Source organism: Myxocyprinus asiaticus, chromosome 48 (genome assembly GCF_019703515.2).
Source record: "Myxocyprinus asiaticus isolate MX2 ecotype Aquarium Trade chromosome 48, UBuf_Myxa_2, whole genome shotgun sequence".
Classification (NCBI taxonomy): Eukaryota; Metazoa; Chordata; class Actinopteri; order Cypriniformes; family Catostomidae; genus Myxocyprinus; species Myxocyprinus asiaticus.
Window position 1 is genome coordinate 27472022 of NC_059391.1, and position 13955 is coordinate 27485976.

Consider the following 13955-nt stretch of genomic DNA (forward strand, 5'->3'; position numbering starts at 1 on the left):
TCTGTTTTTAATTATAAACTCATTCAGGAAGCCTGGATCTCAGGGAGCCTGGAATGTTTGCGACCTATCCGAGTCCACTCATAAATCAAATAAATGAGAAGAAATGTTACATTTGATTGAATTCCCAGTAAAATGTTAGGCAGGACATCCAGCGTTCTGGAGTGTGTGGAATACTTTGAAGTGACATTGAATAATTTAAGGAGAGAAAGTGAGAGAGAGAGAGAAAGGGAGAGAAACTGATATAGATTATAGCTGCACTTTGTGTGTGTGTGAGTATAAAAGAAAACATTTAGCAGTCAAGAACATAACCATCTCCAGACTTCTTTTAACTTTTTGCCATAGTCAATAATGTTTTTAGACACATGGATGTTCATGTTCCTTAAAGTCAAAACATACTGCCACTTCTAGCAATGCAAGCTTTGTGCATTTTTAGTCAATATTTTGTGCGTTGCTGCGTTCCAAAACGTATCAGACCGCAATTCATAACACAATGCAAGTACACGTTGCATTCTCAACTTTGCCACAAGGGGCACTATTGCAGGCATTATTGTGAACTGTCTGCTTCTACGGCGAGTTTTCTCTTTCAAGTCAACCACTGGCATGGCAAAGCAACAGTATGAGAAGTCAATATATTTATAGAAACTTACAAGTATAATACCACAACCAGTTTAACAGCACCGATGTTTGAAGGTAACTCTATCACCCCCTTGAAGTACTGAGGTTTGTTACTGCCACACTGATGCAAAAATGCACGTTATGTATGTTCAATCGGACCACACATTGGCAATGCGTTGGCAAATGTGCTCTCAACTGTGTACGCATACTTGCGTAAAGTATGTTTCTGGTCTAAATGTCAACATAAAACGTCAGTGGCAAAAATGCATTTGACTTCTGAAATGTGCCGTATTTCTGAGTGAAACAGAATAATCACTGGGAAATAATGTAGGGTGGTACACTGAAAAGTGGGCTATGATCTTATTGGTTAATATTAGTTTGCCCTGCCCACACGGTCTTGATTACATCAGCAAAATAGTTGTTTCAGAAGTGGAGGAAGTTGATATTTAGATAAAAAGATTGTGTTGGGTAAATTACTCAACGAGAGTAATCCACTAAATTACTAACTACTTCTCTAAAATTGTAATAACATTAGGGCTGTGAAGCGATAATTTTTAACTAATTAACTGCACAATTTTCTGTGATTAATCGTGATTAATCGTGATTAAATTATGGTACATGATAAATCACAAACATTTTAAAAATCATAAATATATTTTATACTTTACTATTTTATACTAAACTAAAAAAACTTGCAATAAATTGGTTAGTCATTATTTATTTGAATTATTTAAAGATGTACATATTAACATGTTCAGGTGTTTTTTTTGTTTTGTTTTTTTTCTGCAATTTATTTTTTCACATTTTTTCAGGTATTAATCTTTAATACAAGTATTTGAATATATGCCATAAAATCACTAGATAAGTTGGAATTACAATTTGGGCAAAATCTTCTGCCGTTTTCCAGTGGACTTTTTCAAATAATAAGATCAAACGGGCAGATATGATAATTGGATAAAAGATTAATGTACTAAAAAGTAATTAACTTAATTGAAAGTAACTGTAATCTGATTACAAGAACTTCAAATGTAATGTTACACAAATTTTTGACAAAAATGTATTTAATTTCTGTAACAAAACATTTTGTAATCAGATTACACCCAATACTGCTAATAAATTGTGCACAATAATGGACATTTAATAAGTAAATATAGTCAATTTTGATTTCATGTTGACCTTAATATTGTATTCTACATACAGTATATGCATTGAAGTTTATACTGAAGATGAAGTGTTTGTCCAAAATATTACCCATAAGTATGAGCAATAGTATTAGTTATGCTTGCCCTAGCAAATACCTCTAGTAAAGTTCAAGAAATAACAGTGTAGGCTGAGTTGCTGACAAAAGCTTCAGAAAACACAAAATCTATTTGAATGATTTTAAATGCACTTCGAGGTAAGGCAGAGCGCTGAGATATTTCAATGCACGCACAGATACGCACGCACACATTTAAGTGCTTGTCCACGTTTTTAGATCTAACCAGCGGTGCACGGCAAAGGGACTCTCCCAAGGGCCATTACTCCAAAAGTTCAGGGTAGCCTGCATGAAGAAACCACACACACACACATGCACTTTAATTCAATGCTTTTCACAGTTCACCAGAGATAATTTAAAGCAAGATGACGCTGGTTCTGACAGTTTGGCAACATTTATTTCATATGTGCAATTTCATTCATTCATTCTGGCAGGAAAAATGGTGTGACACGCCAAAGCCACATCCTAGTATCTCCCTCCTCTTTATACACACACACACACACACACACACACACACACACACACACACACGTTGGTGCAGCTATCATTATGAGGACTCTCCATAGACATAATGATTTTTATACTGTATGAACTATAGATTCTATCCCCTAACCCTAACTCTACCACTAAACCTAACCCTCACAAAAAACTTGTTTAGTATGTTTTTTAAGTGATTTGAATTATGGGGACACTAGAAATGTCCTCATAAACTACATTTATAGCATAATACCCTTGTAATTACCAGTTTGTAACCTAAAAAAAGTCCTTGTAAACCACTTAAACCTGCCCCCCCCCCCCCCCCCCACACACACACACACACACACACACACACACACACACACTCACACACACTCACACACACTCACACACACTCACACACACACTCACACACACACTCACACACACACTCACACACACACTCACACACACACTCAGTGTCAGCCTGTCTCATTATTTTTTTTCGAGTTTCCCTCTAAAGATGGTAACAATGACACTGAGCACGAGTTCACACTGCCGACTGAAGCTGAAAACAGAGAGAGAGAGAGAGAGAGAGAGAGAGAGAGAGAGAGAGAGACGCTTTTATAAAACCTACAGCTAGATACTAATCAAACACATTTATCTGCAGTCTCGAGGAAAGAGCTGCAGACGTACTGTTTAACGAACTAAATTCAAACGGAATTCCCTCCATAACAAACATCTACACATTTCAACGGCTCTGAAAGAAAACTCAGCAGTATTTATCAGCGAAAACCTCACAAAACCTGTCAATGTGCACAGGTCATATTTCACCCTAAAATAAAAAAGAAAGAATAAATTACATTTTGCTTTAGAAAAAAGAAAGAAAAGCAGAGACTCGCACTGTCTTCTACTGTGTTTTTAGAATTGCAGCCGTATAATGAAACGAGACATAAATGCATTATGGGAGCTGATGGAGGGGCCTCAGGCAACACAAGCACAGGACGAGCCTCTACTTTTGCAGATGATTTATGAATTAAATTCGTGAAAGCCGTTTAGTGCCATCACAGCTCTATGCGCCTTGGAAACGTCCTTAAAAACTACAAAAGAGCAGTTTCCTAAACACAAAGTGTTCTTCTGCTGGAATGGGCTCTGCTAAAGGACTCTGCTTTATTTGCAAATCCATAGTCTTTTAAGCAATCTTTTTTAAAGATTTTTTCCTGGTAAATAATAAAAGAGGAGACCTGACTTGGGCCTTTAAACAACCAATGAGCAACCATCCAGAACACCCAAGGAACCACATTGCAATGCACTGGCAGCCATCCAAATAATCCTAGCAACCACATAGTAATGTGCTAAACACCCAGAACATCCTAGGGACTGCATAGCAATGCCCTAGCAACCACATAGCAACAAGCTATAAAGCAGTCGAAACACCTTAGAGACCTATCAACCACACAGAGCAACTTAGCAAAAGCATAGCAACACACTAGAAAGAAATAACACCCTAGCAACTGCATAACAACGCACTACAAAACACCCAGAAAAGCTTAGCAACCACAAATACACTAAAATTCACTCAGAACACCCCAGGGGCCGCATAGCAACACCCTAGCAACTGTATAGCAACAAGCTAAAAAGCACTCGGAACACCCTAACAACTACATAGCAACACACTAAAAACAGAGAAGAACTTAGCAACCACAAAAAAGCACTAAAATGCACTCAGAACACCCTAGGCACTGCATAGCAACAACCTGGCAACTGTATAGCAACAAGCTATAAAGCATTTGGAACACCTTAGAAACCCTTGCAACCACCCAGAGCACCCTAGCAACTGGAACACCCTTGCAACCACCCAGAGCACCCTAGCAACTGCACAGTAGCACACTAGTAACCACTCTGAACACACTAGAAATCACAGTGTAATACGCTGACAGTCATCCAGATCACCCTAGCAACTGCATAGCAATGCACCAAAAAACACCCAGAACAGTTTAGTAATCTTATCAATGTCCTAGAAACCACCCAGAATACCCTAGCAATGCCCTTCATGGCAGCATGTTTATCACAGGCAAGCAGCACTAACACTTTCTTTGAAAAATGTGAAAAATCTAGTATATTTGTGCATTTTCTGAGGGGCCACGGAGTTCATCTCTTTCACGGAGCAAAAGAGCCACAACAGAAACAAAACTGACAGCCATTACAACGAAAACACAAAAGGAAATATAAAGGCTCTTCTGAGACTTAATGTAGTATAATGCATTGTTGCTAATCCTCTTCCTCTAAAAGCCTGAGAACGTCATTCATCAAATGAAGAAAGAAACATCATTTATTTCTGCCAGCAGCATATGGAGTCATACAGTTTCAGCCTCGAGATTGAGAGATTTTACTGAGAAAAGACCTGATGACTGGAGAAATGAGAGCCAGAGAGAGTTTTGTTGGAGAATGAAAAGAGTTTTCAATTGTTCTTCGAGGCAAATTTTCCCTGAAGAGCAGAGAGAGACAGGTGAGGAACTATCAAATGTGTGAACTACACAAGTGTCAAACTCTTTATTCGAAGTTGAAAAGCAGGCGGAACATTTTCCTCAAAAACTTGAAGTAAAACTTACAGCTTCTGTCGGATTTCTTTAAGTCATTCATGTTCCTGTGTGAACGAGAGGGAAGTGGTACATGCATGCAGAAAAAGAGGACAGAAATCACTTGTAACCAGTAAGATGACAACTTCTATTTCTTCTATTTAAAGAAATAGAAAAATTCTGTCATCTACTCACCCTCATTTTGTTCTAAACTCATATGGAGCAATATTTTAGCATACCATGACTTAAATTTCAGTCTGTTCCTCACACAAAGTTATTATATGGCTTCAGAAGACAACTTTGATTGGGCATTTTGTTATTTTGGAGCTTGAAAAGGCCCTTTGTGAGGAAAACCAGTGATTCCTCCAATGCTATTTAGCGGCGACACTGTGTCGCTCCAGAATCTTCAACGATACGTCGAAAGAAATTTGATTATGAAGTTGTGAGTTTTCAATCTAAATTGAATATGACAAGATATGAAGCCCAGGTGCTTCTAAGTAATCCAATAAATAGACAATCCTAAATTTTCTTCACTAACCGAAAGTAAAAACAAACATTCACCGTGACCATTGTAGTCCAAATCACGAAGAAATTACTCTTATGAGCCCGCGTTTATAAAATCGTTCAAAAAGAAACTCACGACTTATCAGTTGAATAAATTACGAATCACTGAATTTTTCAGAGCAATTAGCTTCCATCTACACTGTTTTGCGATTGTTTTCCTAACTAAACGCGCTACCCAATTTGGAACGCCCAATTCCCGATGCGCTCCAAGTCCTCGTGGTGTTGTAGTGACTCGCCTCAATCCGGGTGGTGAAGGACGAATCTCAGCTGCCTCCACGTCCGATCACGTGGCTTGTTGAGCGCGTTACCGTGGAGACATAGCACGTGCGGAGGCTTCAAGCTATTCTCCACGGCATCCACGCACAACTCACCACGCGCCCCACTGACAGCAAACCACATTATAGCGACCACGAGGAGGTTACAACATGTGACTCTACCCTCCCTAGCAACAGGCCAATTTGGTTGCTTAGGAGACCTGGCTGGAGTCACTCAACATACCTGGATTCGAACTCGCGACTCCAGGGGTGGTAGTCAGCGTCAATACTCGCTGAGCTACCCAGGTCCCACTCTGTTTGCCCTATTCTATCAGAAAACCAAAATTTCACATAAGAAATTTAACATCTCAATTGTTTCTCCTAGACAGCAAGGACTTTATATGGAGAGCTAATGGAGACTTTTGCTTAAGCTAAAGAAAAAGACCTTAGGAATCTCACGTGTCTCCTCTAGAGTCTCAGATCTCAACAATTTCTCAATCTGTGCTCAGATTTGTCAAGTCAGATCTCAATATGATCTCAAACATTTCTCAAAATCTTCCAAGACCAAATGATCTGAGCAATGCTGTCCACATTGACATTTAGCTTCTCATTTCTGACTTTCAGGAACAACATCTGAGACAAAGCTGACACTTCAATTAAACGTAACATGACCTATGAAAGAGCAATAAAACTGTCCTTTAGGATGCTACACACTTTTATAGTAATTCTGGTTTCGCATGCTAGAATTTCTCAGGAGAACTTCTGTTACTCTTGAAGTAAAACAAGCAAAGAGAGTAAAACTCTGTTGGGCATCTTTAAAGGAAATGGAGGTTTCATTCAGAGCAAACTGTGAATTTCAGGCTGATATCTACACCTGCTGTTCAAACACACATTGATTCACAGCACAGTGTGAAACCACCACAGAGTTCTGTAAAGAACAATCTCATTCACACAGACTGTGTCTGCAGAAAACTGATCCTAGATAAAAATTCAGAAAATCTGAAACTTGATGGGCTACATTCTGACAGTATAGCAGTGTCAGGGTGTGTAAAATTCAAGTGCTCATTCTTAGGGTTAAGGATCTGAACACACTTCTAACCTTGTGTATTAAACTTTTGAGCTCAACTTGTCCTGCCTGGTTTCTGATATAGTGGTGTCTGATTCGCGAACAAATCGTTCTTGGTGATCGACTGATATACCTGATGCCATTATATAAAAACATCACAATTTAATTGATTTTTATAGTTTATCTTCGAAAGATACTCAATTGTTTTGTGTAGACGGGATATGATGGAAGTTTTATTGGCATTTTCCTTTTTATCATTAGACAGGACAGTTAAAATTTAAAGGGAACTTTCGAGGAGAATAAAATGCTCGAGCAGTTTAAAGGGAAAGTTCACCCAAAATTGAAAATTCTCTCATCATTTACTGACCCTCATGCCATCCCAGAAGTGTATGACTTTCTGTGTTCTGCACAACACAAATGAAGATATTTAGAAGAAAATTTCAGCTCTGTAGGTCCATACAATTCAAGTGAATGGTGACCAGAATTTTGAAGGTCCAAAAATGACAAAGCCAGCATTGAAGTAATCCATACGACTCTAGTGGTTTAATCCATATCTTCCGAGTGATCGAATCAGTTTTGGGTGAGGACAGACCAAAATATAACCTTTTTTACTAAATTACTAAATATCGGCCGACTACTAGTTCTTTTGAACCAATTCTTTTTAAATTATTCAATCGAACTCATTCGCAAATCTTCAGTTCGCCTAACAATGACGACGAGATGCAGTGACGTTTTTGTTCTGCCAAGGTGTTTGTTTGGTGATATTTCTCCTGTTTGCACATCTCTGAAATTCTTGACCCAAGGGAACTCGACAGCTCGAAAGAGCGTTGATGACAGGTTAAAACTAATCATGGGTGTGGTTTGGACATGACGTTTTTATTTACTATTGTGCATGTGATGCTCCTGATCTACCCGCTCCGTACGGGACTCGAACCAGAGACGGGTGCTTTAACAAGGAGGCTAAAGGCTACAGCCCCTAGTGTCAGTCACAAGTGCACCTTTTGAGGTCAGGAGAGTGAGGTTTATATACATTGCACAGCTATCTATCAGCTGGCCACCGTTACACTCACCCCCCTAAACCTCACTCCCATCCAGGTCACAGCACCATTGTGACGCTCCTGTTCTATCCGCTCCGTACGGGACTCGAACTGGTGTCTCCGGCATGGGAGGCAGGTGCGCTAACAAGGAGGCAAAAGGCTACAGCCCCTAGTGTCAGTCGCTAGTGCACCTTTGAGGTCAGGAGAGTGAGGTTTATATACATTGCACAGCTATCTATCAGCTGGCCACCGTTACACTCACCCCCCCAAACCTCACTCCCATCCGGGTCACGGCACCATTGTGATGCTCCTGTTCTACCCGCTCTGTATGGGACTCAAACCGACATTTCCGGCATGGGAGGCAGGTGCGCTAACAAGGAGGCTAAAGGCTACAGACCCTAGCGTCAGTCGCTAGTGCACCTTTGAGGTCAGGAGAGTGAGGTTTATATACATTGCACAGCTATCAATCAGCTGGCCACTGTTACACTCACCCCCCCAAACCTCACTCCCATCCGGGTCACGGCACCATTGTGACGCTCCTGTTCTGCCCGCTCCGTACGGGACTCAAACCGGCATCTCCGGCATGGGAGGCGGGTGCGTTAACAAGGAGGCTAAAGGCTACAGCCCCTAGTGTCAGTCGCTAGTGCACCTCTTGAGGTCAGGAGAGTGAGGTTTATACACATTGCACAACTATTTCTCAGCTGGATCCCGTTACACGTGCCAGCTGATGACTCGTTACCTAGGTTACTATCATAAAAAATGTATAACTTTGAAGCTATCCACTGAACTGAACAAACGAACCAATTCTCTAAAATGAATTGGACCTTCCAACACTATTCTGATATGGACATAACACCTCAAGCAATCAGATCTACTGTACGATTATCAAGTGAACAAAACAGGTGAAAAAATCATTTAGACCTAAATTAAAAAGAGAACATGATTCATATAAAGACTAGAAAATCGCAGACTTGGGGTTAGACTTTTTTGACTTGGTTTTGTAAACAACTACCAAGCAACCTCTAATAACACCCTAGCAACCACATAGCAACAGCCCATAACACAACTAACCCAAGTGCTTACAGAGACTTCTGACTAAACAGAATATAAACTTTTGCTTGTTGTAGTTTACTACTACCTAAAACAAATCTCAGAATATTATTATTCAAAGATTCAATACCATGAACCTCGAAAATGTTAACTAGTTCTTAGAAAGTGCTTATTATATCAACCCTAACCAAAAATAACATTTGGCATTTTTAGTTATGAATCAAGACATTATTTAGTCCATTTAAGAACACTTTTTTCCGTGCAAGTATGTCCCCTACAAAAAGTTATCATGTCAATACCTGCCACAGTGAGTCGTGCGGTTCGGCTGCTGATTGTACCCAAATTGTCGATGGTTGCCACACACTGATAGACCCCCTCATCAGGCTTATTGTGTTTGGTGTGGATCACCGTGCTGATGAGTAGAGACCCATCAGCGAGCTGTCTTCTCCTATCGTCCGCTGCCAGATTCAGGAATGTTCCATCCTTCTTCCATTCTACCCTTACCGGAGTGTCGCTAATGGCCGAGCAGTTCAGAACGGCGGGGAGACCACGTACAGCCAACGTGTCGACGGGTTCCACAGAGAACCTGAACGGAGTGAAACCCCGAATATTAGAACCTGGAAAGAGAGAGGGAAATTAATTAAAGGTGATTTACAGCCAAAACGATTCATGCACTAGAACAAATTAGCATATGGATCATTGACAAATAAGGTTGTCTGAGGTGGAAAAAAAAGACAAATTTTTTAAAAATGTAGTTGTAAACACACGGGGCAAGTTCATAGAGCTATATTCTGTGTCCATGTTGGTTTCACACATTTTTGAAAAATGTATAGCATTTTCTACAAACAATTAAAAAAAAAAAAAAAAAAATGTCAAGTGGTGTAACCATCAAGTAAAAGGTATTAAAATATTTTCCTTGCACCTTGAATTCAGGTGTACACAACTTAATTCACACACATTTTTTTTTTTTTTTTACAATTATGAAATAATGTTTTTGTCACAAGTATCAAAATATAAAAGTTTAAATTAGTATAATAAAAGTTTTCTTATAATATGATAATATGGGGGCCAGTGTGCTGGTGGGTCACAATTGGGTTGCGGACAGTGGGTAAAGACAACTCAAAATGCATTAATAAAATATATTTATAAATAACCATATTATTGTGAATGGTTAGAATTACAAAATAAATAGGCATATCAATTTAAAAGGAACATTTCCGATATCGTTTGTTGTCGACGTCAAAGGCTGTGTGTCCAATTAAACTTGAAGAGTATTTTAGTGGAAACTCACCTGTCACTTGACAGAAAATAGCGAAATTACGTAGTAATTTGACATGAACTCATCTTCGAAAACCATGAACAAAACCACACTAAGCTATACGAGCAATAATGCTCTTCTGGAATGGTTATGGGTCAAAATCTTTATGAAGTTACTCTTCCTTTTCCCTGTCATTCCGCTGTGAAACAGCTGAGCAAAAATAACTCTGGGCATGCTGACATAATTGCTTGACATTTATTGTGACGTATGATTAAAATACATAACAGTGTTCAGTCACCAACTCGCATTGTTCAGACAGCGATAACAGCCAATTATCTGCACCAGCGGTGTTGTGCAAAAACAATTACAGCACAACTCTCCGTAACGTAGCAAACAACCTGCATTATTCTTTAATTACGTAGGAAACGACAACCCTTTCGAGTTCTGAAGGCAATTTGCTCGCCGCTTGCTTGCACACTAAAAATGTTTTCATGCAAATGGTTCCTAAAAAAAAAAAAGTGTTTCTCAAGACAAAAAACAGATGCAAAAAAGCAATCATTTAAAACTTTACCATTTCTGTAATTACAAGGTTTATATTATAAAACTCTTTATAGATTAGCAAATTTTTATGACACCATATAATTCCCTTATTGATTCAATTTCTTTTCCAAGGTCTAATAAGACTACAGATGGAGAACCAACTATGAAGCTTTCAACTTAAATGAAACGAACACTAACTCAAACGGTCTTTTACAAGCTCCCAAATGCCAAGTTTAGTAAAACAACAAGGAATTACACATTTTGCAGTGTGGGAAACTTGGCAAGACGACTTTTCTGGGAAATTAGTTGACTAGTACAAGTCCTATTCCCTTGAAGTTTGGTTGTTCAGTTCAACTGAACTTGATCTAAAAATGTGCCCATGCAGGTAAAACGGAAATCCACCGTCATTACACTGGATGCTAGTTGTAGAAAAGTCAGAAGGGTAACATTTAGACAAATATTGCCAAATGTGCCCAAGCGGTGCTAGAGTTTATGGCTTTGGATGTTTGTCACAGGCTGGCTGAAACTAATCGGATGGAGTCCAGAATTGCTGTTGGAGGGCTTTAGCAATGTATCCTTGACCCAGAAGCCCCGAGACAGGCAGAAAATGAGGCTTTGGGCTTGGTAAGTATAAGCTGTTAGCCTTAGTCTGCACACTTGGAGGAATACCCACTTCAAAACCGCCACAGTCAGCGACCTCTCGGAAAAGGGCGAGAGCTCTCCAGAGAAATGAAATACTAGTGAATGAAAGAGAAAGACGTTCTGACAGATGCATGGAGTGAGAGAAAAACATCCCAGAAGGGTTAGGAGGGAGGGGTATGAAGGAAGCCAACATACAAAATAAAATCAAGGAAATCGATTAAAGTGTCACACGTTATTTACTTCCTGCATCTAACAGACCGCGTCAAGCTTCGGTTTGTTTGGTGGAACTGTTGCGTTGTGGGAGTGCATGTGAGTGGCATGTAAGAAAGCAGGTGATGGTGACGAGCAAAGATTAAGTGTGAAAGGCAACACAACGATGCTTTAAGTGGCGACACAAGCGAAAATTTGCCCCTTCGTGAAAGCTATCGACAGTCTCTAGGGCTGGTCAAAGGTACGTGTCCATTTGCAGCCCTAGTTTTACAGTTTACATGAACTTACAAGGTTGAATCTCATGAAACCTGTCAAGAACATGATCTGGTTGTTTATTAAAAATATATATCTTTAATTTTATCTTTTTTGTGCAAAGAACATGTATTTTATTATTTTCTGAACCATTAGGATTTTTACATTGTTACTTTATTTTCGTGACAATTAAGCACATTTCCCTCCAACAAATTCTCAATGGTGTGATCCAAAAAATAAATAAATTGTGCAATGCAAAAAAAATTTAATGTTAATACATTGTAGTGATATTTGTTGTACTGCCTTTAAATTGCACTGATTTCAATTGAAAAAAAAAATGGAATTTCTTATTTTCTTGTCTCTTAAAATGTGGTCTGACATTTAAAAAAAAATTTGATTTACCCATATTCACAATCAGGAAAATGAATACACAAAAAAAGACAAAATTACCCTTAAATATTACCAGAAAATTACGTGACTGTGGAGTAATTTTTGCAAAGTTACAGGCCTATTTCATGTTTTCTTACATGCATCTATGCGGTTCTGAAGTAAATTGTGCATCAAATGGTGCTAAAAGCGAGATAATGTTCACCCAAACAGATGAGACTTAAGTTTAATGCCTTATCGAGTTTTAAATCAACAAAACTGACCTCCCTACCCTAAACCTAAACATAACCGATAGTGTCAGAAAAAGCAAATGTGAGATGAAAAACACAATCACATAATTTTGTGGTGCTTCTATGATACTTTCGGTTCACGTGTGGACTCGCGTGCTCCTCAGGATTCGTACCCGCTCCTTTACATCACAAGTGCAATGCTCTATCAGTTGAGCTAGCACGCAGTTTGATCGCACACGAACAAGCTTGTAAATGTACTTAACGTTAAAACGTTAAAATAAGTCATGCCCTATAGTAAAAATATTTGTCATAGGCTAGCATTGTGTGACGAATAGGGTGAAAAGTGTTCAAGAACTGATAATCTGCCATTTAACTCGTGATTTGTGTGAAAGTGAATAAAATTAGTTGTTGTTGTAGCGCCTCTAGTGTTCATTTCACCAGGAAACTGCCGCAATACATGCAACAGGCCACGTAAAAAGTAAACTAGGTTGCTTGAATACAATGGATTAATGGAACAAAATGTCAAAAGTTTGTCATTTCCACGGCACTAGCGCCAAACGAAATTGCTAAATATAATTATCGTTTCCCAAACTCTCCTACCGCCCCTTTCGCAATGTTTTGAAAGTGCTACAGATCCAGTGTTTACACTCTTCAATAAACCTAAGCATGACTAGTTGACTGCACATCAAACTGGGATAGGAGAAAGTATTTTAACGTATAAACAGTTTCTTTCGGTCTCCTCTCATCATCTTTAGACTGATTTTAATAGACTGTAATTAGGGACATTGAGCTTTAATCCATCTTCCTCTCTTTTCATCTTGCAAAAGCAATCACTCTTCATTTTCCACGTTGTCTCTTTCAAACACTCAGAATTAAGGCTAGTTCAGAATTTGCAAGCAAAGACCAAACACAAAACACACACACAAAAAAAACCTGCAGGCTGGTTTGAATACAATTATACCAACAACAAAGTGTTAAAACCCATCATTAACAATAAACAGGTTTTAAATAGTTGCTCGTCAGAATTCTTCACACTTCCAGCCAATCTGATTGCGACTTTCCACAAGCCCATTCTGTGGAGCATTAGCACGTTAGGATACTTTACCTCTCACTGGGACTCAAGATTACAGATTCACCAAGGATAACAGCACATGTAATCTATCTCCGTAAGACCAGAAGGGACGACAGGTGGGGTTCTTCATTGTAATAGAAGCAGGCACTCATTCTGCCCACTACCTTTTTGAACTGTTGCCTTCTGGCCGATGCTTCAGAGCTCTGAGCACCAGAACTGCCAGGCACAGGAACAGTTTTATTGCCCCATTGAGCAATAACTATGTGCAATACACAGTTTAGTCTTTCTTATATTTATCCAACATACCCAACCTCTTCTGCCATTTCATTCCTCTGAAAAAACAAAACAAAAAAACATTTGCACTGTCCATAACAGATTGTATTAGATTTGCACTACCCATGTGTATGTATGTATGTGTATAATTAGTTTTATTTTGTATTATTATCTATGTCTTGCTGCTGTTTTTGTATTGTTTATGTATTGTTGTA

The 13955-nt window shown here is 39.0% G+C and overlaps 1 protein-coding gene across 1 annotated transcript in view; it reads right to left on the reverse strand.

Annotated features, from left to right (window-relative positions):
* LOC127437668 (neogenin-like) overlaps positions 1-13955 on the reverse strand; it is a 150054-nt gene that overhangs the window by 85693 nt on the left and 50406 nt on the right. Inside the window, exon 2 of the mRNA XM_051692728.1 lies at positions 9176-9493. Within this exon, the coding sequence (XP_051548688.1) occupies positions 9176-9493 (318 nt within the window). The remainder of the gene's footprint in view (positions 1-9175; positions 9494-13955) is intronic.